Source organism: Podarcis bocagei, assembly GCF_964188305.1.
Source record: "Podarcis bocagei genome assembly, chromosome: 4".
Taxonomy (NCBI): domain Eukaryota; kingdom Metazoa; phylum Chordata; class Lepidosauria; order Squamata; family Lacertidae; genus Podarcis; species Podarcis bocagei.
In genome coordinates, this window is record NC_138128.1 from 37982336 (window position 1) to 38008619 (window position 26284).

Here is a 26284-nt window from a genome sequence, read left to right on the forward strand (position 1 = left end):
GAAGCCATGTTGTCATCATCTCCCCTCTCCATTTTCCCCCTTAGTTTTTAAAATTGATATATTTCAGTTATATTAATCTAACCCATAGAGTATGTTATGGGGCAGCATATATAAATGGATATGTAAAGGTATGCCCCTAGGTGTGTTTCATAGATTACCCCTTACCCATTTTATGCTCCAAACAAAACTTGAGTAGTTTCTGCTGACGAAGAGGACACTGAAAATGGCTAATAATGAAGTGTTGCAGCCCAGCCATTAGACATGAGTGTGCACAATATTTTCTTTAAACTATGAATCACTTTATTGAGCAGTTTGTGATTTCATCAGGTGCAAACAGTACATATTAGAGTGTGCTCTGGTGTCAATTTGCTTTTAAATGGGGCTGAATAAGACATGGTGACTAACTTTTAACCACATTGGTAACAGAGAAGAAGATAATAACATGCAGCTATGTTTCTAAATGGCAAAAGAAAGCATAGGAACTATGAGGGCATACATAATGAACAAAAGTCAAGCTAATCATGGCCAATCATAGATGGCTTACTGCACTTGAGGTTGCAAGTAAATAAGTATGCATTTAAAAAATCACCTGAGGAGGACTTCCTCTTTATACCCCACTTTTTTACTGTGAGAAAATTGATCAACAAATTGGGAGCAGGCACTCCCTGAAGTATGCAGCAGGACCCAGCAAATATGTACATTACACTCGCACCAAGACATATGTTTGTGATATATGCAATTATGCCTGCCTCTCAAGAAGGGCCTGTATTTCAAGTGAGAAACCAAAAAAGGGGAACTTCAAGATTATAACTCTACTGTAGGATCTGGGTGATAGATTTCAAAAGATAGGAGCAAAATGGGAGTTGTTAATATTAGCAGTAATAATAATGCATAGCTTTAGTCATGCTTCACATATGCAATCTTCATAATCCGTACAACTTCTCTGTGAATTGGGCCAGTACAGTGGAACTTTTTCTGTTAAAGATGGGGTGAAGACTGAGAGGAAGTCTTGCATAAAGCTACTGAGTAAGGACTTTGCAGTTATAAGCAGTTTTGGAGACAATTTGTTTCTAGGTTATAATCCTTTAGGGTGTGTCTCTTCTTCTTTGCAAGCGTGTTCAGTTTTTTCTGTATTCCACTACGCGAATAGCAGACAGCAGACTTCGCTGAAGCAGCGGGTTCTTCACCACGTTGTTTATAATAGAGCTGATGTCATTGGCATAATCTTGCCTTTGATCAGCAGGATAGTAGCAGGCATTGTGACAATTTGTAATGAAAAATGCACAGAGGGCTTTAACATCTCCTTCTTGCAGCCCCAGTTTCTCCAGTACAGATTCCCAGGCCAGCCTAATTCTTTGGTTTCTGCCTTTTCGCCTCAGAACAGATGACAGAGTAGGAAGGGCTTTTGCCAGATCTGGTAGCATTTCTACCACTTCAGAATGTAAGCAGTGAATAGTTTCACAAATGTAGCTGTAGAAAATATTTACCTCCACAGAAGAGAATCTGGAAGAAGATACAGAAATATAACCCATTTTTCAAAGAATCAAAGTCAACAGGACCAGGATTTATTGCTATTCAGGTAACAGCAGATATTATAAAGCTACAATCCTGACTACACTTCTTAAGGTGCGTATTTTATTGAACCAGTGGAAATTTAATTTGAGCCAAAAGAAACCATGTTTATGATAATTAAGCCCAACCCTAAAATGTTTATTTGAAGTAATTCCCTAAAACTAAGACTAAGTCAGCGTTTAGGTTTACATTTTGGACATAAAGTTGGAAAGTTTTCAAAATTTATTCAGAAGTCCTAAATGGAATTATTTCTCTCCAATATTCCATCATTATAAATTAAAATCCTAAATCACTACATGTTCATGTGTTGCCCATATGCTAAACCTATCAAATGATGCTTACAATCTTATGATACCATTATCAGGCACTTTACAGCACAGCCTAGTTAAAATTATTAAAACTTTTATTAGATTTTTTGCCCTTGATTTTTCTTTCTCACCTGTCTTCTAGCAGTGATGACCACATTTCATCCTGGTCGAACTGATGCTCCATTACTGTAGTCCGAAACTCAAACTTCTCTGTTAATTTCTGAATGCTAGAGTCTAGCACTGTAAACTGACCCTCTAAAGCCTGCAGTTTGTTCTCCACTCTGTTACGATTTAAAAGCCAGAAGAAGTTATTAAAAGTCAGAACAAGTTAGTCAGGAGTCTCCACTTTTGTAGCATATCCCAAGACTCATATCTACAGGTTGATTGTAATCACTTGATGAATTTAATCAGCATATGGCTCTGGAGCAATACACTTTCTGAATCAGGAAGCATGTTAAACTCTGTACAGTATTGCATTATGGCTGCTGTCACTGCGAAAAACTGAACTTATGACAAAGCAAGATGATACCAAGCAATATTAAATCTGCAATGCTATGCGTGCTTATCTGGAAGCAAATCATACTGAGCTCACATACACTTATTTTCAAGCAAATATGTACACCATTGTGTACACAACCGAGTTTTTATTCACTGCCTTTTATACATAGATTTAGTGGGTTCAAATTGAACAAAATAAAAACAAAAATGATGGTAAAGAACTTAGACGAACAATCAAAAAATAGAATGGAATTAGAATCTGGGATTAAAATATCAAAAAAGGTTAAGTATTTGGGTATCTGGCTTTCAACGAAAAATATAAATTTGGTTGAGGACAACTACAACAGGATGTGGAGAGAATGCAAAAGAGATCTAGACAGCTGGAGTAGATTACACCTCTCATGGGAGGGGAGAATGGCTGCTATTAAGATGAACATTCTCCCTAAAATGATATTCCTATTTCAAAACATCCCGGTGATCAGGGGCACAACTATGTTTAAGAACTGGCAAAGGACCCTTTCCAGATTTATCTGGCAGGGTAAAAGGGCCAGAATCAAATACAAGTTGCTCACTGATAAAAGAGACAGAGGTGGGTTTGCGCTCCCGAATTTACAACTATATTATGAAGCCTCGTGTTTATGCTGGGTAAAGGATTGGATAGTCCTGGATAACACCGACTTGCTGGACCTGGAGGGTTTCAATGCCAGATTTGGGTGGCATGCTTACCTGTGGCAAGATAAGGGAAGAGTACACAAAAGTTTTTCTAATCATATTATAAGAGGAGCACTGTTGGAAGTGTGGAACAGATGTAAGAACTTGGTAGAAAAAGATACTCCACTATGGCTGTCACCCATAGATATCCTGGCAATTAAAAAGGTGAATATGGAAGGTAGAAGATGGACGTATGCCGAACTCCTGATAAGATCTGAGAAAGGTTGGGAAATTAGACCCTATGAAGAGCTGAAAGATAAACTGGATGGGTGGATTCAATACCACCAAATTAATTCTTTATGGAACGTACATAAAAAAGCTGGAATAAGTAAAAATAAATCTAAATTCCACCTAGAAATAATAGAAGGGAAGTCCAAGCTCCTAACCAAAATGTATAACCAACTATTAGACTGGGATACTATGGATGAGGAAGTCAAAGAGGTTATGATCAAGTGGGCCATAGACATAGGACACCCCCTAGAATACGAAAAATGGAAAAAACTATGGACCAAAGACATGAAATTCTCAGCATGTGTCGGCCTCCGGGAAAACATGGAAAAGATGATGTACCGCTGGTACATCACCCCAACAAAGTTAGCTAAAATGTACAAAACCGGAGATAAGACCTGTTGGAAATGTAAAAAGAAAGAGGGTGACTTCTTTCATATGTGGTGGTCCTGTGATCTAGTAAAGAAATTCTGGGGATCCGTTTATGACGAACTTAAAAAAATGCTAAAATACACCTTCCCAAAAAAACCCGAGGCATTCCTTTTGGGTATGGCGGGTAGTGAGATCAATAAGGATGACCAAACCCTCTTTCAGTACGCAACAGTAGCCGCTAGGGTACTGCTGGCGCAGAATTGGAAAAAAACCAGCATCCCTTCAATCACGGACTGGCAAAACAAACTAATTGAATATATCGACTTAGCAATAATGACGCAGAAGATTAGGCAGCAGAAAAACACTAAATTTATTAATGATTGGAACAAATTTTTTTCATACATGGAGACAACATTGGGCAACACCAAAATCGCAGTAGGTGTAGTATAAAAACTACGAGGTAGAACAAGACAATTAATAAAGACACTGCTGTACATATTGTTGAGATAGCGGTCACGTCGTGGTGGTGGGAAGTCAAAGAATGTAAAGATTGTATGCTGATTTTTGAACTACTATATTGTTTCTGTTTTTTTATGTTTCATTATGTATACGCTTTTTTTTTAAATGATGGACTACAATAAAAACTTTTTAAAACTGTAAAAAAAAAAAATAGATTTAGTGGAGAATAAAGGACATACTCTTCAGTTTCAAGTGATCAAATATTTCATGGGTCTCTTAACATCAGAAGGTCCCTTTGAAAGGGAGTTAGTTTTTGGCATGACATATTTTTCATTTATTCACAGACCCTTTAAGAACTAGAATTTTATTCATTGTTTGGGGTATAACCAGGTATTTTTTCTCCCTGCCAGAACTCATTGGAACTCAGTTCCACCACCTCTCAGGTAGGCGCCATTGCCATTATAAGAGAACAAGGGAGGCATTCATGCTGAGCACCAATTTTTCTAGAAAAATAGCATTGGGTACAGCAAATCAACATTAGATGGTACTCTTCAAATGGTAGCGCAATAGGGACATTCCAGAGATGCGGGTCCAAAACTTACAAAGTCTTATGTATAACATAGTGAGCATGCAAGTGCATTCCAACTTAATTTGATTCTTAATTTGATTTTTAATGACTGGTGTTTTAATGTATTTTTAATCTCTTGTTGGAAGCCGCCCAGCCAAATGGGCAGGGTATAAGTAATAAATTATTATATTATTATAATAGAAAAGCCAGAATCAAAGCCACGTGGAAAGCCATGTTTTAGTCCTGATCACAAGCTAACCACTTTTTAATCAGCATATAATATGGAAACAATTCCCTAACCTTAAATTACTGCAAAGATAATTGATGCATATTGTAACACATACAAGAACTTCAGTCCTAAATACATTTACCAATATGTCAACCCATGGACATTTATATCTAAATACAGTATACGTGTGCAGGGCCCCAGTTCAAAAATAAACACCTTGTGGTGTTTAAAAGAGTAAAGAAGAAACACTGTAAACTCTGCAAACCAAGTCATTAATATTTTCATTATTTCTATAATTTCATTAGAAATAAAAGAATATGTGTCAGGGGTTTAGGTGCAGAGGCACGGGCAAGGGAGGAAACAGAGAGCGAAGGGGAGGAGACAGAGGAAAGGATGAGTGATGACGACGACCCGAGATCTCCCAGTCTTTCCAGTGAATCAGAGGATTCACAGAAAGGAGCACCAGTGGCCAGGGCAAGGGGGGCGTCTAGGGAGGCACCCCAGGAAGATAGAGCCAGAGGAGACTCAGGGGGGAGCAGCTGGAAATCGGGACCAGCGTCACCGCCAGGAAGCAGGGAAGAGGAAAGGAGCCAGGAGGGAAGCGCTGGCAGCTCACCACAGGAGGGAGGGCAGGAGTCAGGAGTGGCCACACCTCCATCGGGGAGCGAAGAAACGGTTAAGAGGAAAGTGGAAGGTTGGGCGCGCGCGCCAAGTTCAAATGCAGAGGAAGGCGGCGCAGTGAGCAGCCCCGAAAGGGAACCGGGTCCTAAAGCCCGGCGCAAGGAGGCAGAAGGGTCTGGGTCAGCGTCAGAAGAATCCCGGAAGGAAGAAGCCCCGGGGGGTAGAGGGACCCAGAGGAGGACAGTCAGGAGGAAAAGGTGGAGCAAGGCTAGGATATTAAGTTGGTGCGCACGGGGCGGAGACTCAGACGGAGCCTCGCCGATCTAGCTAGTAGACGTAGAGTTGCAGACAGCAGCGTGAGAATGGAAACTGTAATTCAATAAAGACTTTTACTTAATGACCGCTGGCTAGCGTGATCCTCTGTGAGCTAGGATCTTGAAGCAGCTCTGACAGTAGGCTCCGTCTCTACATTGTGGGCATCTGCAGCCTCGAGGAGAGGAGAGAAACAGGCGCCCACTAGCGAGCTCACGAACGGCAGGAGACATGACGGCTGAGCAGCAGATAGAGGACCTCAGAAAAGCAGTGGCACAACTGAACGCCGAGGTTCTCGCATCCAGGAAGAGAGAGGACGAGGCAGCTGCCGCCTGCAGGGATCTCCAGGTCAGGTTAGACGTACTGGCAAAGCAACCACCCCGGCAGGAGGGAATTGGGTTGGCGAGACGGACAGGCGGGCTGCTCTCTCACTTCGATGGGAACCTGCAACAGTATCCCAACTTTAGAGCCGACGTACTGTGCGCACTGCAACTGTTGCATAAAGACTTTAGAGATGAACAGGAGAGAGTGGGGTTCATCATGTCCCATCTGCATGGGGAGGCGAAAGCATGGTTGCGCAATTTATGGAGAGATAACGATCCGGCGCTCCAGAATGCGGATGCCTTTATTAAAGCGATGGATGGGTGTTTCTTATCAAGTATTGACATTGATCTTGCACGGAAGGAGGTGCATGGGCTGAGACAAGGGAGGGCCAGCGTCAGACAGTATCATGCACGCTTTTTCGCCTTGGTCAGCGCCCTGGAATGGGACAGAGATTCGGCTCCTGTAAGAGACCTCTTTTGGGAGGGACTGCACAACTCGATTAAAGATGAGATAGCGAGGGGGGAGAGACCCCGAACCACCCAGGAGGTCGTTCAGAGGGCACTGGCCGTGGGGGTGAGGCTGGAAGGACGTCCGTGGAGCAAGGACGAAGGACGTGGAGGGCGCGAACCAGCCGGGGGCCCCTCCTTCTTTCCCAGAGAAGCAGCGCGAACGCACTCCACGCCTCCGCCAGGAGGAGGAGCCGAACCTATGGAGGTTGGAGGTGCAAGGGCTCAGTCAGCAACCAGAGCCCTAGCACCGGCAGCAGTGAAGGCGAAGCCTCCTAGAGGGACCAGGAAGTGTTACGTCTGTGAGCAGCCAGGGCATATGGCGAAAGAGTGTCCCCAGAGGCCCCACAAGCTTACTGCAGCCTCAGCAATGGTGACTGCAGCAACGCAGCAGGGAGGACCACAGCAGGGAAACGACAATGTCTGGCTGGAGGAAGAGGCACTGGGGCCCAGCCAGACGTGTTAGTGACGCAGTCCCCAGAAATTTTACAGCCAGTGAACCCCCTCCCGCCCAAACCAGTAGTGAGGCTCACAGCATCTCTCCAGCTGCCCAATGGAATCACCATGGACGTGCCAATCACCATCGACTCCGGCAGCAACGCGGACTTTATAGGGCAGGAATTTGTCGACAGGCACGCTGTGCAGTTGCTGCCGGCCACACTGCCCCTGCAGGTTGTCACGGTGGATGGCAGGGAGCTGCTAGGGGGGCAAGTGGTGAAGCAGACGCCACCAATGGTGATGCGACTTGGGAATCACAGGGAAGTCATCAGCTTCAACGTCACTCAACTGTCTGACACGCCCATTGTATTGGGTATGAGTTGGCTGGACAAGCACAGCCCAACGATGGCTTGGTTCCAGAGGCAGCTGGTCTTCGGCTCTTCCTTTTGTGCTGAACACTGCATCGTACCCAGGCAGGAAGGAGAGGACGAGGAGTCACAGCTGCTGCTAGGCACGCTGCAAGCGATTCCCCACAAGTACGCAGAATTTCTGGAAGTTTTCTGCGAGAAGGAGGCGGACAGGCTACCCCCTCACAGACCATATGACTGCAAAATTGACCTGCTGCCGGGGGCGGCGCTGCCTAAAGGGAAGCTGTATTCCATGTCTGAGGACGAACTGCAGGAACTCAAAGACTTCATCGATCATAATTTGGAGCGCGGTTTCATCCGGGAGTCTAAGGCAGTGGGGGGCAGTCCTGTATTCTTTGTTAAGAAGCGAGACACGCCCCAAAAAAGACTCGTAGTGGATTACAGGATTTTGAACAGTGTGACCAAGCCGTCGGACTTCCCCATGCCCCGCATCGACGACCTCCTGGCGAAGGTACGGAAAGGAAAGGTGTTCACCAAGTTGGACCTGCGGGGGGCGTACAACCTCATTCGCATGCGGGAAGGTGATGAGTGGAAGACAGCCATGTTCACGCCACTGGGTACCTACGAATACAGAGTTATGCCTTTTGGACTACAAAATGGCGCTCACGTTTTTCAAGCATTTATGCATCACGTGTTGGCGGGACTTCTCTACAAGACGTGCGTCTGTTTCTTGGATGACATCCTGATCTTTTCGGAGTCGCAGCAAGAACATGACAAGCACGTCAAGGAAGTGCTGGGCAGGCTACAGCAACACAGGCTCTACGCCAAGCTGGAGAAGTGCCAATTTGACGTGCCGGAGGTGGATTTTCTGGGCTACAAGCTGTCTGCCAAAGGGCTCGCCATGGACAGCGCCAAGGTTCGAGCAGTGTTGGATTGGAAAAGCCCACGCAACCGAAAGGAGGTCCAACGGTTTGTCGGCTTTGCGAACTTCTATCGCAAGTTTATCAAGGGCTTCGCGATGCAGACGGCGGCCATCACGGACACCCTTAGCTCCAAGAAGAAGAAGTTCATCTGGACAGAGCAGGCGGAGCAGTCCTTTCAGGCCCTCAAGCGTCTCTTCGCGTCGGAAGAGCAGCTGCTTCATGTCAACCCCAGCATGCCGATGAGGGTGGAGACGGACGCTTCGGACAGAGCAGTGGGGGCGGTCCTGCTGCAGAAGGACCCGCAGGGCGTGTGGCGGCCGGGAGCGTTTTACTCCAGGAAGCTCAGCAAGTCCGAGCAGAACTACACCATATGGGACAGGGAGTTGCTGGCCATTCATGCAGCGTTCAAGGCGTGGAGGCACTTTCTGATCGGCGCCAAGCACACGGTGCAGGTTTGCACGGACCACAAGAATCTGGAACACTGGCGCACGGCACAGTTCCTGAACCAGAGGCAGATACGTTGGGCTGAGTTCTTTGCGGACTTCGACTTCCGAATAGAGTATGTCCCGGGGGACACCAACATCATGGCAGACGCTCTCTCCCGCAAGCCACAGTATCTGGAGGACGCAACACCAGCGGCCGCCATGCACATCTTTGCACCGACAGTGTGGGCGTGCGCCGCGGCGACCGTGGACCTAGAGGCGGTGCGGCGAGCGTTGCAGGGGGACTCTTTCGCACAAACGAAGATGGCAGAGGTGCGAGGGGGCAAGGCAGCGGCCGACGGTTTCCAGCTACGAGATGGCTTGCTCATCCGTAAAGGGGCCATCTACGTGCCGGGTGACGAACTTCGAGCCAAGGTGCTACAGCAGCTGCACGACGCACCCACGGCCGGGCACTTTGGCAAGGAGAAGACGGTGGAATTAGTAGCCAGGGATTTCTGGTGGCCTGGAATGAGAGGGGAGGTCGCAGACTACGTAGCGAGGTGTGACACCTGCCAGAGGGCAAAGCCGGTGCACAAACCGCCGGCTGGACTGTTGGAGCCGCTGCAAACTCCGGTCGAACCTTGGGAAAGGGTGGCTCTGGACTTTGTCACGGATCTGCCCAGCTCAAGGGGCAAGACGGCAGTGTTGGTGGTGGTGGACCTGTTCTCCAAGATGGCGCATTTCATTCCGTGTGCTAAGGTGGCCACGGCGGAGCAAACCGCCAAACTGTTCATAGACCACGTGTTCAAGGTTCACGGTCTGCCACGGTCTATTCTGTCCGACCGCGGGCGGCAGTTCATCTCGAACTTCTGGCAGAAACTGATGGGCTTCCTAAACGTCAAGATCAATCTGGCGTCGGCGAGACACCCGCAGACCAACGGGCAAGCGGAGCGAGCCAATGCCATCATGCAGCAGTACCTGAGATGTTATGCAAACCAACAGCCTGCGACGTGGGTGGATTACCTGCCGCTTGCAGAGTTTGCCTACAACAACACGAAGCACGTATCCACGGGCGTCACGCCGTTCTTCGCCAACAACGGGCGGCACCCTAGAACCTTTCCGGGACTGGAATGCAGGGGAGAAGGGGAGCCGCAGTCAGCAGATGCGTTCGCGTCGGAGCTGCAGGAAGTCCACGATCAGCTGCGGCGCCACCTGGAGCTGGCTAAACACGCATACAAGGTACAAGCGGACAAACACAGGAGGGTTGGCGAAGAGCTCCACGTGGGAGACTGGGTCTGGTTAGCAGCCCACGCAGTGCCGGCCAGGTCGTTGGCCAAGAAGAAACTAGGGCATAAACAACTGGGGCCCTACCAAGTCGAAGAGCAGGTCAACCCGGTGGCTTTCAGGCTGGCGCTTCCGGAGGGTTCCAGAATGCATCCGGTGTTTCACAGATCGGTGCTCACTCCCTACAAGGCACCGCACAGGTTCCAGGAACCCGGAACGGCGCCGAGTCCGCTCAGAGAAGGAACGGGGCACGCGGGAGTGGCACAGGAGGAGCGCATCAACGAAGTCACGGAGATTTTGGACTCCAGATGGGGGGAAGAGGGAGTAGAATACTTTCTCGCCAGGGAGGGCACCCCGGCCAGTGCGAACAGCTGGGTGCCGGGCTACGCTTTAGACGAACCTCTGCTCAAAGACGAGTTTCATGCCCTCTTCCCACATAGACCTATGCCAGCAGACTTTTTCGACGACTGGCTTTTCACGCCCACGCTTTCGGACAGCACGTTCAGGGGGTTCGACTCGGACGAGGAACCAACACGAGACGTCCGTTCCCCGGAGGGGTCACCCTCGGGATCTGTCTCAGAACCCTCGTATTGGTGGGACGATAGGCCGGAGGAGCAGTTCCGCAGGAAGTGGCTGGACTGTTCCGGCCGAGCAACGCCGCCTGGAGGAAGTGCGGGAGAGACGGACATGGACATTTTCGGGGACGACCCTGGTTTCGAGCACGGCGGCACAGAGATGGAAGAGGAGGTGACTGTCGTCAACGAGAGCAGAGAGGAAGACCTGGAAGAGTTCCGCTGGAGGCCTGCCACGGGAAGCGACCGATATCCGACGTTCGTCCCTTTGCAACAGCAGCCCCCAGCTCCAGCACCGGAAGGAGGGGAGGGGGGACTGGGGGGCTTCGAGGGGGGGATGGATGTCAGGGGTTTAGGTGCAGAGGCACGGGCAAGGGAGGAAACAGAGAGCGAAGGGGAGGAGACAGAGGAAAGGATGAGTGATGACGACGACCCGAGATCTCCCAGTCTTTCCAGTGAATCAGAGGATTCACAGAAAGGAGCACCAGTGGCCAGGGCAAGGGGGGCGTCTAGGGAGGCACCCCAGGAAGATAGAGCCAGAGGAGACTCAGGGGGGAGCAGCTGGAAATCGGGACCAGCGTCACCGCCAGGAAGCAGGGAAGAGGAAAGGAGCCAGGAGGGAAGCGCTGGCAGCTCACCACAGGAGGGAGGGCAGGAGTCAGGAGTGGCCACACCTCCATCGGGGAGCGAAGAAACGGTTAAGAGGAAAGTGGAAGGTTGGGCGCGCGCGCCAAGTTCAAATGCAGAGGAAGGCGGCGCAGTGAGCAGCCCCGAAAGGGAACCGGGTCCTAAAGCCCGGCGCAAGGAGGCAGAAGGGTCTGGGTCAGCGTCAGAAGAATCCCGGAAGGAAGAAGCCCCGGGGGGTAGAGGGACCCAGAGGAGGACAGTCAGGAGGAAAAGGTGGAGCAAGGCTAGGATATTAAGTTGGTGCGCACGGGGCGGAGACTCAGACGGAGCCTCGCCGATCTAGCTAGTAGACGTAGAGTTGCAGACAGCAGCGTGAGAATGGAAACTGTAATTCAATAAAGACTTTTACTTAATGACCGCTGGCTAGCGTGATCCTCTGTGAGCTAGGATCTTGAAGCAGCTCTGACAATATGTAACAGCATATTCAATAATACAGTATTTAAGGCTTGGACAGTAGACATTTTCCACCATACAAAGGCAGTTACTATATAAAGGTAGCAACTGCTGCCTTCCAAAATAATGTATTATATATCACTTTTTGTAAGCTGTCTTGGAGTTTCATCAGGCAGAAAAACAGTATCAATATTATAAACATCTAATTTATAAGGTGTGAATTTTTTTGCTGTTTCTCACAATCTATCCCCAACAAAGCAGATTGGTTTCCCCTTCACAACCTGTTTAATGTCTTGTTCAGAGCACACAGTGATATAGCTTCTCTGGCCATCTTCAGGGAGAGAAAAATAATCGTATGTTTAAATGCTGGTTAGCTTCTCTTTTGCAGCAGACAGCAAACATATAACAGGAGTTCCAACTTGTGCTGAAGGTCAATTTTCACTTAAATCTTTTTATAGCCAGCCAGGACATCCAAGTTTAGCTTATTAACACATGCCCACAAGCACGTTGTTTATTGAACCACAGTGGATCAGTTGTGACAGTTTCTCTTGCTTACATGAAGATAAATGAATTATTTTCACACAAACTACACTAACCTGTTAAATTACTACGGTAATTTTCTATCTGTGTCTGTTTAGAGTCGTATTGGATTGCTATGTGGGCGGTACAGCAGCTTACTGCTTCAATCTTTATGTATTTAAAGTATTAATGTTGCCACCCATGTTAAATACATCTCTTTTCATTTACATCAGTTATGGCAAGTTGCTGCTCAGCTCCCAATACCCATCTGTAGCAATATACATGAGTCACATCAGGTACAAAGAGAACATGTATGAAGAAATTGCCACCCCTCTTTTCATATACATATCTATACCTACGCATACACAAAATATGTGAAAGGAACACATCTGTTTTAAAGTAAAAAAACTAGCTATTTATAGATGCATTGATCTCATTTGTCCTCTGGTCCTGATACAAGAGTACAAATGACTTCTGTATTCTGTTATTAGAACCAGAAGACAAAATATGTTCCAAGAAACAGCTACTTAACCTATAAGACATTCATTCATATAGCAATCAGAGCAGGGAAAAATATGTAGTGGCTGCAGAACTGTGCAGCAATTTGCTCTGAATATATGGCAGTTTATATCAAATAGTAAATATTTTGGGCACAGGAAATGTTATATAATTCAATGCCTCAGTTCATCCAATCCCTCAAACCATTGCTTAGAGGTTTAGAAATGAACGGCAGGCTTGTGTACCTCCTCTTCCCCTCAAGCACACAGCTTCATTTTCAGTTTGTCGTTCCATGTTTGCTAAATAATCCAGATCAACAAACTATGCTTTTGCAGTCCATACTTGAAATGCATGGTTTACCCTCTAAACCAGAGTTTGCTGATTTGAATAGCATGGTCAATGCCTGCCTGTCATTTTAAGATACCAGTACAATTGCATACCCATAAGTTTGGTACTGTCGCAAAAGCAAAAGTTAACACTTTTGTTTATTGTTCTAATCATCCAAAACTTCCTACTTTACAGAAAATGACCAGAAACAATATTAGGCTCTTATAAAAGGTTTAAGTCACCATTTGTATACACAGCTTAGATCTCACAAAAGCCTTATCAGTTAAAGCTTTATTCTTCATAAATATGAAAAGATCAAGAAGAAACCCAGGATTTTAGAGTATGCTGCTACTATCCCTTGTACCATACAGTTGTCAGTATCAATCACATCTTCTGCTCTTACAAATGAAAGGATGAGAATGAGCCAAGAATCACTATGCTATGAAAGAAATACTTCCCTGATAAAAGGAAAGTTGCTTTTATTGGCAGAAAATTTAGCATATTGGTTTTTTCTTTTAAAACTTACATTTTCAGTTTGTGTAGTAAAAGTAAATTGTAAGTTGTGATTTAATAACAGCAAAAGAATATTAATGTTAATAAACTAGGCAGAAGTATCTAAACCTGGGCATATTGATAACATTTTATGATAACAACAGTATGTAACAATTGGTTGAAAAAATTAATTAGGAACTCATGTTTGATTTCTTCATAGAAGAAACCTAGATTGTGCTGCATAATTTAAGACTTAAGGATTCCTTGGAATCAGCTTTTTGCTTTTGAACCACAATAGAGGAAAATACAACTTCTAGGATCCACCATGGAGAAATTCAGGCATACTCATGGATAAATTATACATTAAAGCTCAAATCCAAATACTGGGTAGATGTAGTTCAGCTGGCTTAAGTGTGCATGAAGGGATCTTTTGAAAGTCTTCTGATGGCATTGGAATTTACAATAGCATGTACCAATATGCAATTTTTTCCTCCTGTCAAAAAGTTATTCACACATGCACACATTCACAACTGAATTTTATTTCAAACTCATCAGCAAGTTAATACCTGGTTTATCATAAGATATCCCATTACTGATACAATGAATTAAATTTTATCCACTGCTAAAATAAATATTTTTAGCAATATACAGAAAAGCTGCAGCTGGTTTAAAACACATTAGGGGTAATAAAGGTGGTGTATCAGACAAATGGTTAGGCCAAGGCATGTCTAAGCTTCAGCAATAGGATAGACTGATATACTGGTACTCTGATCAGCAACCAGTATTCTTCTAGAGCCTTTAATCTCTGCACATGAAATCCAGTTCACCTTCTCTCCATGTTCAATCGTTAGTTTTGGTAAAATTGGCACATGCTCATTTGAACACTCTGCATTTATTTTGTCAAGTTTCTTGGTGGTGTTGGGCATCCTAGTTCTCCTTCTGTGGATGGATTTGACTGGACTCTTCTGTTTTCCTAGTTCATTGCTGACATCCCACAACAACACTCTGCCATCATTTCCTCCTGTAATGAACCGGTAGGCTTCTGGTAGAAAGAAAATCTGTGACACTGCTAAGGAGTGGCCCTTAAATGCTGCCTCCTGCTCAAACTTGGTACCTGTTACCCTAAAGATTCTGATTTTACCATCTTCAGCTCCACAGCCAAAAACATTGCCACAAGGAGAAACAGACAAGGAATGGGCCAATGGAGGGTTAAAAAGCTGACCAGTTGAATGTTCATTGACTTCCTCCTCTTGCAAGTCCACAATCCACAGAGGGCGAGCTTTCTGCAAGTTCCACATCATAACCTTCAAATAGAACAAATCAGAATTATTTCTTTGTATAGGGCATATACTAGCACACACTAAATGAGTTCATGTTCCTATTTGCACACAGTTTTAAGTTTCCTTTATGTTGTTCTATTCCCAGAGTCATAAATTGAGGTAGCTGTCACCAAGTGATGCTTCCCTGCGTCTATAAATCGAGTGAAAAAAAGTTTACTATCATTTATATAGTAGCATTTTTCACTGTTAAGCTTTGAGAAGCTTTAAACAAATTGCACAAAAGATTTCTTAAGAGTACTTTTACTACGTTTATTAAATCCATCTACCAAGCTGAACAAATTACCTTGTGCCAAAGAAACAGAGGTTCTCAAAATGTTGCATTATCTAAGCTGTGAAAACAGCATTCCTGTGACAACACCCAGACCTCTATGTTGTATTAATTACAACAACCAGTAACCAAGAACTGAGCAAAAACTATTTCTTTCTTAAATCAGAAGCCTCATTATAGAAACTAAGAACTGAAAGATGTATACCATTATTCATTTAAAATAGTTTAATACTGCTTTTATTATAGATGGGTGTTGGTTAAAATAGAATTGGCTTGTGCAAAAACCAAACTAGACTGCAATCCTTATCTCACTTATCTGTAAGTCCCTTTGAATTCCACAGAACTTATTTCTGAGTAGACATGGTTCAAATTGCATCATAAATTGCTTGTGTGATGCAGGACTCCCTGGTTCATCAACCATCACATTTCAGGTCATTAATTTGAAGATAGGGAATATGCCACAGGCTCACGTTTCTTCAACTGCAAATTTCTCACCTCCTTTCTTGTGATAACTATGGTTTAAAACAATATCAGAATCTAACAAAATACAGGTTAGCACTACCAGATGTGCCTCCCAACACTGTGTGCCAACCTGCTTCAAACCATGTTTTGGAGGAGATGCCCTGTGAGTGCTGATCTTAGTTTGCTGAATCTGAATATAATGAATACCACAAATTGTGGAAAAGAGAGGGGAATCTATGCATAATAGGGAAGCAGGGACCATGACAGCCTGCAACACATTCCCAATCTCTAAGTCACTGTTTGAAGATTGGAAACACAATATCCGATTTGAGCCTGTATAGCCATAATATTGTTGCCTTTTTACTTCCCTACATGCATAATAAAGAAGTTTAATCACCACACTAACTTTAAGAATTTCTCACACAGCAGAAATTTAAGACGATGAACCTGGATATTTCTATAAAGAGAAATGCCAGGGCTCAACATAGCATAAAAACCCAATAATTTGGGATTTGGTCTATACTCAGTGGCATAAGGGCACTTTGCTCACCCTCAGTTGTATTCTTTATTACTTAATTTGTCCCCTCCGTTAAACTACTTCAGCATTTGATTTAGCCATTCACTGGAAGCCAACATTTCAAGAATGATTCCTTTTTATCTTGCCTGCTTGTTTTATCTTGGCTGGCACTCATACTGTCTTTCACAAGGGACTATCTTAATTCCTGATCAATACATATATAGGAGGATTACTTCATCTAATGCCACAGGAGGCTCATAGCCAAATTAACATATAGTAGGAGAGGAAAGAAACATGTATCAAAGATCATTGCTGGTGTGTGCCCTACAGGAAGCTTTCATTTTATGCTGATCACCTTCATATCCAGACCACATGAAAGAAGGCTTTGAGGTCTTTGAGGACGAAACACAACTGATGCACAAATATTTGAGTGTCGTCTAAGGCAGCGGCTTAACTTCTTGCTTTCCAGATCAATTATCTTTATTACTCCAGAATCATCTGCAGCACCTAATAAACTATCTGTTTCATTTACTGAAAGACAATTGATCTCTTCATCATTTACATGGAAATGTTCAACTGGCTCTTTGAGACACCTAGTATCCAAAATGCTAACAGTCTCTCCATGAGAAGCATATAGTCTTTTGGAACAGGTGGGAGAAAACACAACACTGGTGACATCATCAGATTTCTGGAGAAGTGTGTGCTCTAATGGAGTCCCTTCCTCACTCCAGATGGTTAGCTCCCCTCCTTCTGCTCCTGAAGCCAACAGACCATCTTTGTTCACGTTCAAACATAATATTGAAGAAGAGTGTCCATTGGCCCACTTCTCCGCCATAGTAGGAGAGTCTGAAAAACACAAATACATGATTAGCAAGATAGAAGTTTCTGGTATAGCTGATTCCTCAAAAGTCACAGGATGCATCACTTCATTGCATGGACAGAATGTATGTTTTAACGCCACCTTTGAAACCATAATTTGTAATCCTGGAACCAAAACAGCTTTAAGTATCAGTCTGATTTTGTTTAAATGAGAGGCCATGTGTTTAGGCATGCAATATACACCTCTGTTCTCCTCAATTAATTGGTTTATAGCAAAGCTTGCCAATGTGGCATCTGCTAGTGCACATGAAATCACAGATGCCTTCCCTGGCACCACAGAATCCCCTTTTCCTACTGAAATAAGGGATTGAAAGGAACATTCTGCAGTAGTCAACAGAATACACTGTGATATGGGCACCACAACCAAGCATACCGTATTTTTTGCCCCATAGGACGCACTTATTCCCCTCCAAAAATGAAGGGGAAATCTGGGTGCGTCCTATGGGGCGATTGCAGGCTTTCGCTGAAGCTTGGAGAGCGAGAGGGGTCGCTCTCCAGGCTTCAGGAAGACATCTGCAGCCTAGGCAGCCATGCGGGAGTTTCCGCTGAAAGCAGAGCGCCCGGCGCTTCGGGAAGACATCCACAGCCTAGGCAGCCCTTTCTTCCTTTATTCCCCCCCCAAAAAAAACTAGGTGCGTCCTATGGGACGGAGCGTCCTATGGGACAAAAAATACGGTAAGTGGTGCCCGCAACAGTTTGTCTGGTTTACTAATGTACCCATGATGAATATGCCTATATACCTTATGGTCATATAACACTAACAGAGAACTGCAGTCAGAAATCTGAATGGCAAAATAGGATCGAGCAAAAGTAAATCACTGACAGTAAGTTCCTAGCATGACATTTTGGAAAACAAAGCTCAGTATGTCTGTTCTTTGAAAGAATGTCTTTGAAAATAAATGGTATTCCTTAGTATGTATTTAACTCCCTGGAGATGACCCAGTATACCTGAAGGAGTGTCTCCACCCCCATCCTTCAGCCCGGACACTAAGGTCCAGTACCAATGGCCTTCTGGCGGTTCCCTCACTGCGAGAAGTGAGATTACAGGGAACCAAGCAGAGGGCCTTCTCAGTGGTGGCACCCACCCTGTGGAACGCCCTCCCATCAGATGTCAAAGAAATAAACAACTATCTGACTTTTAGAAGACATCTGAAGGCAGCCCTGTTTAGGGAAGTTTTTAATGTTTGACGTTTTATTCTGTTTAATGTTCTGTTGGGAGCCGCCCATAATGGCTGGGGAAACCCTGCCAGATGGACGGGGTATAAATAATAAATTATTATTATTATTATTACTTCTTCTTCATACATATGCTTAGGGACGTTCTATACGGATTGACAGACGAGCATTAATCATCACAAGGGTGTCAAGTGGAGGCAGAGAAGTGGCTGGCATTTGACTAGCCCAGACCAGTACTGGCAAGGAAAGACGGGCAAATCGCGTTCAAACAATACTCCGGACTAGAGAAAACATTCGGTGAAGGGTGGGGGAAGGAAAAGAAAAGACGTGAAAACAGGGAGATGGGTGAGCATTCTTCATAGCTATGAGGACCAAACCAGTCAGAAACACGCCTACAATCCAGCCCTAATCCTGTGTACACCACTTCTGTAAGACTTATTGCCAAGTAAATACGCAATAGGGTGACAGCCTCAAGCCAAGCCACCCTACTGCTGTATTTTAGTATCGAGGAGGCCAAAAACATAACCGAATTACCTCAGACAGGCTTACCCGTCCCGCCGTCTCTCCATGCTACAGTGTCCTCTTCCGGCGAAGAGAAATTACGTCACCCTATTATCACACACCCCCCCCCTTTACATTAACAGGTGAGGTTTTCGCGCATGGATTTAGAGAAGCCCCCTTGACAGCTCTGCCCTCACCCAACATGGTCGGCTCACCTTCAGGGCCTAGCTCTCAACCACCGCCGCCACAATAGTAGTAACAAAAAGCGAATAAAAGCTCCGCAGTCGGAGAGACCCGCGGCAGGAAACCTGGATTCGTCTCACTGCTCCTCCAACCGCGAACCGAAGAGGCAGTGGAGGGGGGGAAGACAGCACTTTCTCCGACGCCTCCTCAGGCCCAGGCTAAAGCTTTCACTTCCGCCCGCACTTGCCGGCAGCTGGTGGGAAGGACGTCGAGCGTCGGCTGCGCCGCCTCCCTCCCTGCCCTCGCTGACGGCGTGAGCCGGATTGGCCGGTTGGCTGCTTGGTGGGCTCGCGGCCTCGCACCGCCTTTGCCTGGGCCGGGGCGGTCGGTTGGCGAGGCGTGCGCGCGGGACGCGAGGACTCGGTGGGACCGGAGGCTATGGCGGCGGCTGCCGGCGGCGGAGGCGGCGGCGGAGGAGGAACGCCGAGCTCGGTGGCTGTTGCTGCTGCAGCCGCCGCCGCTACGGCTGCTAATGCGGGGGGCTGGCGGCTTCCCGGGCGGGTGCTCGAGTTCGTCTTCTCCTACCTGGAGCTGCGGGAGCTGCGGAGCTGCGCGCTGGTGTGCAAGCTGTGGTGCCGCGTCCTGCACGGCGACGAGAACAGCGAGGTGTGGCGGAGCCTGGCCGCTCGCAGCCTGGCGGAGGAGGCACTGCGCACCGACATCCTCTGCAACGTGCCCACCTACAAGGGCAAGGTCAGGATGGCCCCGCACGGGAGGGAGCGACCCTCCTTTTTTGCGCGCGCGAGGAAACCCAGGAGGGAATATATACAGTATATATAATCTGGGTACTCTGCCCCTACATCCCTTGCACGAGATAAGATACTGGAGGTGCCGAGGGTCTCGTCTCCTGTGTTTTGTGAGCAGGACCTCTTTCTTCTTAAACCCAGATGTTCGGGGAGGAGAGGAAATTGTTCCGTGTTGTGAGAGAGAGGGAAAGAGAGGCACTAACGCACATGCTCAAAAGCACTGGCTGCTTACTTTGTTCCAAGGCAGAACTCTGGCACCGATTCTGGGCTGTTTCCTAGCTCCAGTAAAATGCAAACTGTCATTCCCCCTCCCCAATTGCACATGTATATATGCATACCAGTGTTGGTGGAAACACTCATTGAGTACATGTTGTTTAGATGTGGTTCCTCTTTGCAGCCGCTGCCTATGGCCCAGATGCTTTGCATGGTAGGAACTGCAGAAAGGTATGGTGCTCAATAGGGCACCATCTTGGGAACTGGATTGAGGACCCCCCTGGGGGGGTTGATGCCTTCCTCCAGCATGCCTGGAATAGCTGGTGTTTAAACGATGCTTTTCTCCTGCTTACTCTGTTTCCAAAAGACCTTGGCAGGCCTGTTTTTCTATGTTGAGCCAGGTAGCCAGTTCTAGCCCAGCTGGGCAGGTGGTGAGGACTGAGGTTGTGAAATCACAGCGTGTTCTTACTCTGGGTGGCATTCTTTTACAGATGGGTTAATTATACATCTATTTGGGTTTACCATACCTTATTAAGAATAGGTGTGTAGAGTTGTTGTTGTTGCTGTCTTAATAGCCTTGCCTAGTTTAGTAATCTTATCTCCAGCATTGCTTTTTCAAAAAATACCTTCTGTTCTAGGTACGCGCCTTTCAGCATGCTTTCAGCACCAATGATTGTTCTAGGAATGTCTACATTAAGAAGAATGGATTTACTTTGCATCGGAATCCCATTGCACAGAGTACAGATGGAGCAAGGACCAAGATTGGTTTCAGTGAAGGCCGTCATGCTTGGGAAGTCTGGTGGGAAGGCCCTCTTGGCACAGTGGCAGTAATTGGGATCGCTACAAAACGAGCTCCCATGCAGTGTCAGGGCTATGTGGCACTCCTGGGCAGTGATGACCAGAGCTGGGGCTGGAATTTGGTGGACAATAACTTGTTACATAATGGAGAGGTCAATGGCAGCTTCCCCCAGTGCAACAATGCCCCCAAATATCAAGTGAGTGAAACCTGGAATGTATATAAGACTGTTGGATCTGTGAAGAGCTATGCCAGGGAGGTCCAACCACTTAGACCAAGTGCGCCTCAAGAGCACTTTGACACAGAACCTGTGGGCCACACACTGAATTAAATTTCCATATTGTAAATTAAAGAGTACACAATATAGTTAATATATTTAATGTAAGCAATTAATATATTTAATTGAATATACCGGTATATAATTAAATACACAATTGATAGATTGAGTTCCTGTCAGGATAAAAAGGTCGAATATAAATCAAAATAAAATAATTTTAGACGACTTCTAGTCAAAACGATTTGAGCCTCTTGTGAAGCCATTAAATAAATGCAGCCCATGGAGGAGAAGACAGCATAAGATGGGGTGGTAGGGCAGGCAACAGCTGCCTCATCCTCTTCACCTGCCAGCCAGTCACCACAGCCACCACCATCTATCCTGCTTCCCCACCCCACCCCCGCACAGCCTCTTCAGGTCAGTTGTTGACTGAGGGGGGAAGGATTTGTAGAGTTGGAAGGGGACCCCAAGGGTAATGTAGCCAGGCCCCTTGCAGTCCCTGGCAGGCAGTCACCCCCTCCCCATCTGTCAAACAGGGCAGCAGCAAAGCTTCCATGGCAAGGGGCAGCCCACCAGTCTCACAGAGTGCTGGGCAGAGAGGCCCCACCACATCCCTCCTGTAGGCTGGCTGCACACCATGCCTGGGCTGTGTTGCGGCCTCCCTCCAGCCTGGCGGCTCTGCCATCACTATTGTTGTTCCTTCAAAGAGGCGCCAGCACCAAGCCACACCTTCCTCTCCATGTTGCCATGCCGGTCCACCAATCAAAAGGTGCAACCTCAAACATTTGGAAATTTGTCGCCCAGCTCCCTTTCTCCTTATTGGTGGGTTTTCAAGCATCCCTCCCCACCACATATACTCTCTCGTGCTCATTTGCTGTTGAGGGGAGAAGCAACCAACCAGCTCTTGCTCTTCAGGACAGGAGAGGCAGAAGAGTCGCTAAAGAGTAGTAACAGGTCTCAGGGCAAGGGCCACCAAAAAAGGTCTCATGGGCCACATGTTGGACCACCCTGAGCTATACATTCCAGAATTTTTTATAGTAAACTCTGACACATTCTGTTTTAGGCACAATTCTGTTTACATTTACTTGGAAATAGGTCCCAATCTGTTCAGTGGGGGTTACTCCCTGGTAAGGCTTCCTCCCTAACCTCACTAGCTTGGGAATTAGCCAAGTTGAATTCAGCAAGGCATGCATCAAAATGAAGAATATCTGTTTAACCAGTGTAGTTGTTCAAAGCCCCATGACTGACTCTTAGCTTTACCATTGATCAGCAGAAAATGTCTTCAAAGGGCTTTTCTGTATGTTAATTGTTTTAATTAATCCCCCCCAAGTTATTTTGCCTCAGCATCTGTTTACCTTCACTTTGTCTTGTCTTTTTCATTATCCCTTTTCTTCAATCAGTCTTATTTTTGTTTACAGATAGGTGAGAGAATTCGTGTCATCCTGGACATGGAAGACAAGACTTTGGCTTTTGAGCGAGGCTATGAGTTTCTAGGAGTTGCATTCCGAGGACTGCCAAAGACATGTCTGTATCCAGCAGTGTCTGCTGTCTATGGAAACACTGAAGTGACGTTAGTTTATCTGGGAAAACCTTTAGATGGATGACATTTTGTTTTTAACTGGGACGTGAACATCAAGTTGACAATATGGAGAAACTTGCATGTGGGTTAATAGGGAAGCATGAGTGAAGTGTGTGGATGCGTATCCAAGAAACATCAAGGAAAACCAAAATTTGCGATCCAAAAGGCCAGCTGTACGGAAGAGAGTTTTACTTTTCCTTTTTCTGCCGGACCAGAAAAATTCTCAGGGGGTTGCAGTTGGTTGAATGGGCAGCTAACCACATGCATGTTGCATAAGATTTCACTGCAAAGGTGGCAGAATGGAATCATGTACATACCGTACTTAAGGGACTCCTGTATAGAAGTGGTTGAGGAAAGCTGACTGAGACCTGTAAGCAGTGTGTTCTGTGAAAAAGACTTCATTTTTAAAATTATTTGTTTCCTTCCTGCCTTTGATCCAGTGTGTTTTACCAAAGGTAACTGAAATTGGTTGGATTTTATTTAATGTATTTTTAGTGTAATGAGGAGTACAATGTATTGCACTTCTCCAGAGCAAAACATTGTGCAGTTATGTTAAAGCGTGTTTTAAAGACAGTTTCTACAGAACACTTTAAAAACCAGAACAAAACAAAGGGTTGCTGTTGCTTTCCCTGGGATGTAATTTTGTTAATTGGAAACCTCCCCCCCCCCCACTACATATCAGGTGTTGGTGTCTGTCCAGTTGAACAGCATACATACAAGTGCACTTCTTTTGTTTTGTTGTACAACATCTCATGTGACAAAAGAAACTATGAATGTTTATTGTAAAATGCTTTAGATTTGATAGCTGAAAATTCTGTGCAGGTGGAAGGATAAAGTCAGTTTCTAATGTGAGTGTTTTTGTTTTACTTAAAATGTGAGTGTGTGTAGCAAATGACCATATGTCTTTCATCCACCTTCTAAAGTATGACTTAAAATTAATCTTGCAAACTATGAGCCGTCCACCAAATACTGCTGCTCTTTACCCATTTTAATCAGAATTGTATTGTGGTTGTGGGGTGGCCATGCTTGGTGGGTTGTTACCATTATGGTCTGCAGTACCCCAACACTTCATTTTGGTCTATTGCCAAATGTATTGCTCTCTTCCCAGTATAGATATTAGATTGCAAGTATTGCATATTTAACTAAATATTTTGAAAAATAGGTTTCCAAAGTACTACCTAAATACATACCATGTTAAAATTGCATAGAAAAATATTTTAACATATTTCAATCTTTAGCATAAATAAATTGAACTTCAAACAGGAATCAAATTTCTGACACAATTATGGAGTCTGTCCTTTGGTTATATTAATTGCTGAGAAACGTTTTACAAAGCTAATTTGTCGTGCATAAAGAAAGCACCTTCAGATGATGGAGCAACTGCATTTCCCCATTCTTTGGCACCCATATCCTGCACAGCTTGTATGTCTTAATCGTCTAAGTCCACAGGCTGGTTCTTGGTACTAAAGTGCTATTTTGTTCTGCCTTAGACATCTATTTATTTGGTGTAGAGTGAGAAAACACTTTCAATGCAGTCCTGGGCATTTTTTCTTCTTCTCAGAAGCAAACCCCACTATGTTCAGTGGGATGTACTCCTAGGTAAGTATGTGTAGGCCTTTGGGAGGAAATGAGGTATTGTTTACATTCTTTACATCATAATCAGAATTATGCTGTCTCGCAGACATATAGTTCCTTAGATGTGCAAAAGAGAACAATTCCCTTAGGCATTCTTATTTTTGTTAAAGTCAGGGAAAGCTGCTAAACACTACGTTTTTATTTTTTTTAATGGGCTGAAGAGTACATTCTTGCTGCATGCAAGGTTTAAAGTGGCAATCCAGTATCTTTGGTAGTGCCATCGGTCCTCAATACTTAAAAATTGGTCATGCTATGACCTTCCCAGCAACCTAGCCTTCTTGCTGTAGGCTTAGCCATCATGTTACCTGTCCTACCATCTTGACATACTAATGCATCTTGTTTTACTATTGTTTCCAAACCCCTCTGCTCCCTTGTAGAAGTTGCAGAAGGAAGTTATGGTTGATTATTGGTTTGGGACTGCTAGTATTCTTTGGTTGGTGGCACAGGACTGTAGTGAATAGCATCACACTAGGCAGAAAGAGGCTCTTTTATGAGGCCGCTGAAAGTGTGAGGGATAAAATGTGGATTCAAAAAAAAGGGCAGTGATTGTACTGGAGGAGTCTATGTTGCATGTTCTCAGCTGTTCAGGCTTTCCTAGATCTTCACTTCACTTTCCTTCCATGTTCAGATTCCACAGAACTGCATTTGAGGTCTGCATGTGTGAATAAATGTTTTTAAAATATTTGTTCTATGTGTAGTATGCCGCTTAACAAGTTCATTCCTGGTCTCTTTCTAAAATTAAGCAAGTGAATCATTTCAACACTGGTACTATGAAGAAATGAATGATTTTGGAAAGATGTATCACTTCCAGAAAACGTTGACTGTATACTATGCTATAAAATATATCACTACAAGATTCTATGGCATGAGCTAAACTAAAAGGAAAGAAGCTTTCGTTAGAGTAATATAGTCTCTCTGTGCAGTCTCGGATGGATTGCCCTCTGCACTTATTTATGGACTTTTGAGTTGAGAGAGCTGGTCCTAAGAACTGTGTCAGGGAAATTTTTGCTAGGTTTTACTTCCATTTATACAGGATGTCTTGCTCGCTTTACCCTTACATGTGGCATAGCATTCTGCTTGTGCCAAGTGGTCAAAAATTCCTTGGGGCACAGGGGACAAATATGTATATAAACCTCTTATAACTTATTACCCGAAGACCAATTCCAAGCTGTACAAACAACTGAAATAAATTGTTAAAACATAAATATACTACTCTGTATTATTGTGTGTTCTAATTGAGTCCTATTAGTACTGGGTGATTTTCTGTTTGACTGGAATACAGAATTTTTTTACAATATTTATGTGATCGACTAATGTCAAATTGTGAACTTTCCCTGGAGATAAATATGTAAACCCCTTTGATAAGCTGAACTACGGTATGTGTAAACTCTCCATGATGGAAATGGTGGTGTTCGTTTTCCTGTTTTGTTTTTGTAGAAGCCTTGTAGCAAAATACGCATTTCTCACAGGTACGATGTCTCAGCATTTTTGCAGAGACAGGCTGTCTGGGAGTTTGTTCAAGGTCTATGAGGAGTGTTTAACTGGATCTCAGCCCTCAGATTCTGGGGTGGAGCAGAAAATGAAGACAGCTTACTTGGGCAGGGCTATTTCACAAAACTATACAGATACAAATCCTGTCCGTCTCCCCAACAGAACACACTCAGTAGAATGCACCAGTAAACTGCAGCTCCCTAATAAGTATAACACATGCATCACCTGCATTGATTTTTTATATTTTTAGGTGCAGACACAAACCATCTAGAGAGTATTCCTTAAACATTCAATGTGAAGCGGCCTTCAAATGAAACTTGGCTACTTCCAGAGGGCACATGGGAACTGCAGTTGTTACTGTCGTAAAAGTGTACATGCTTGGAAAATGAACTACTATTATTAATACTGTACATCCTAAATGAGTTGCTTTGAGACTTCAGCTGTGGGTGGATGGTGAGACATGGTAATTCATAAAGGAAATAATCAACTGAGACTATAATGTGGTGACTATAGCTGATCAAGTCTCCATATGC

The 26284-nt window shown here is 45.0% G+C and overlaps 3 protein-coding genes across 7 annotated transcripts; 1 reads left to right on the plus strand and 2 right to left on the minus strand.

Annotated features, from left to right (window-relative positions):
- Positions 1-277: 277 nt before the first annotated feature.
- On the minus strand, positions 278-13531 carry SMCO1 (single-pass membrane protein with coiled-coil domains 1). Its single transcript, XM_081192041.1, has 3 exons — positions 12077-13531; positions 2012-2161; positions 278-1503 (listed from the first exon to the last, which is right to left on the minus strand). The coding sequence occupies exons 1-3, from the start codon at positions 12124-12126 to the stop codon at positions 1119-1121; spliced, it is 585 nt and encodes a 194-aa protein (XP_081048167.1). The 5' UTR covers positions 12127-13531; the 3' UTR covers positions 278-1118.
- A 619-nt stretch (positions 13532-14150) lies between these two features.
- Positions 14151-19661, minus strand: WDR53 (WD repeat domain 53). Of its 5 annotated transcripts, none has more exons than XM_081192039.1 (3): positions 19543-19661; positions 16574-17064; positions 14151-14935 (listed from the first exon to the last, which is right to left on the minus strand). In XM_081192039.1, exons 2-3 carry the CDS (start codon positions 17051-17053, stop codon positions 14360-14362), a joined length of 1056 nt encoding a protein of 351 aa, XP_081048165.1. In that variant the 5' UTR covers positions 17054-17064; positions 19543-19661; the 3' UTR covers positions 14151-14359. The 5 variants fall into 5 exon arrangements, with proteins under 5 accessions (XP_081048165.1, XP_081048164.1, XP_081048163.1 ...); XM_081192038.1 differs by lacking the exon at positions 19543-19661 and adding an exon at positions 19098-19200; XM_081192037.1 differs by lacking the exon at positions 19543-19661 and adding an exon at positions 18990-19128.
- Positions 19280-25465, plus strand: FBXO45 (F-box protein 45). The gene is made up of 3 exons (XM_081192040.1): positions 19280-19710; positions 20615-20971; positions 22465-25465. The coding sequence occupies exons 1-3, from the start codon at positions 19396-19398 to the stop codon at positions 22648-22650; spliced, it is 858 nt and encodes a 285-aa protein (XP_081048166.1). The 5' UTR covers positions 19280-19395; the 3' UTR covers positions 22651-25465.
- Positions 25466-26284: the final 819 nt, after the last annotated feature.

What these genes read in the sequence shown, in the direction of transcription:
- SMCO1 (XM_081192041.1), bottom strand. Translation starts at nt 12,126, where the DNA reads ATGGCCAGAGAAGCTATATCACTGTGTGCTCTGAACAAGACATTAAAC. An exon ending in CTGAACAAGACATTAAACAG is followed by an intron (nt 2,162 to 12,076) that starts GTTGTGAAGGGG and finishes AAATCGTAACAG; the next exon opens with AGTGGAGAACAAACTGCAGG. An exon ending in TCATCACTGCTAGAAGACAG is followed by an intron (nt 1,504 to 2,011) that starts GTGAGAAAGAAA and finishes ATCTTCTTCCAG; the next exon opens with ATTCTCTTCTGTGGAGGTAA.
- WDR53 (XM_081192039.1), bottom strand. Translation starts at nt 17,053, where the DNA reads ATGGCGGAGAAGTGGGCCAATGGACACTCTTCTTCAATATTATGTTTG. An exon ending in CATGTGGTCTGGATATGAAG is followed by an intron (nt 14,936 to 16,573) that starts GTGATCAGCATA and finishes TTCTATTTGAAG; the next exon opens with GTTATGATGTGGAACTTGCA.
- FBXO45 (XM_081192040.1), top strand. Translation starts at nt 19,396, where the DNA reads ATGGCGGCGGCTGCCGGCGGCGGAGGCGGCGGCGGAGGAGGAACGCCG. An exon ending in TGCCCACCTACAAGGGCAAG is followed by an intron (nt 19,711 to 20,614) that starts GTCAGGATGGCC and finishes CTTCTGTTCTAG; the next exon opens with GTACGCGCCTTTCAGCATGC. An exon ending in ACAATGCCCCCAAATATCAA is followed by an intron (nt 20,972 to 22,464) that starts GTGAGTGAAACC and finishes TTTTGTTTACAG; the next exon opens with ATAGGTGAGAGAATTCGTGT.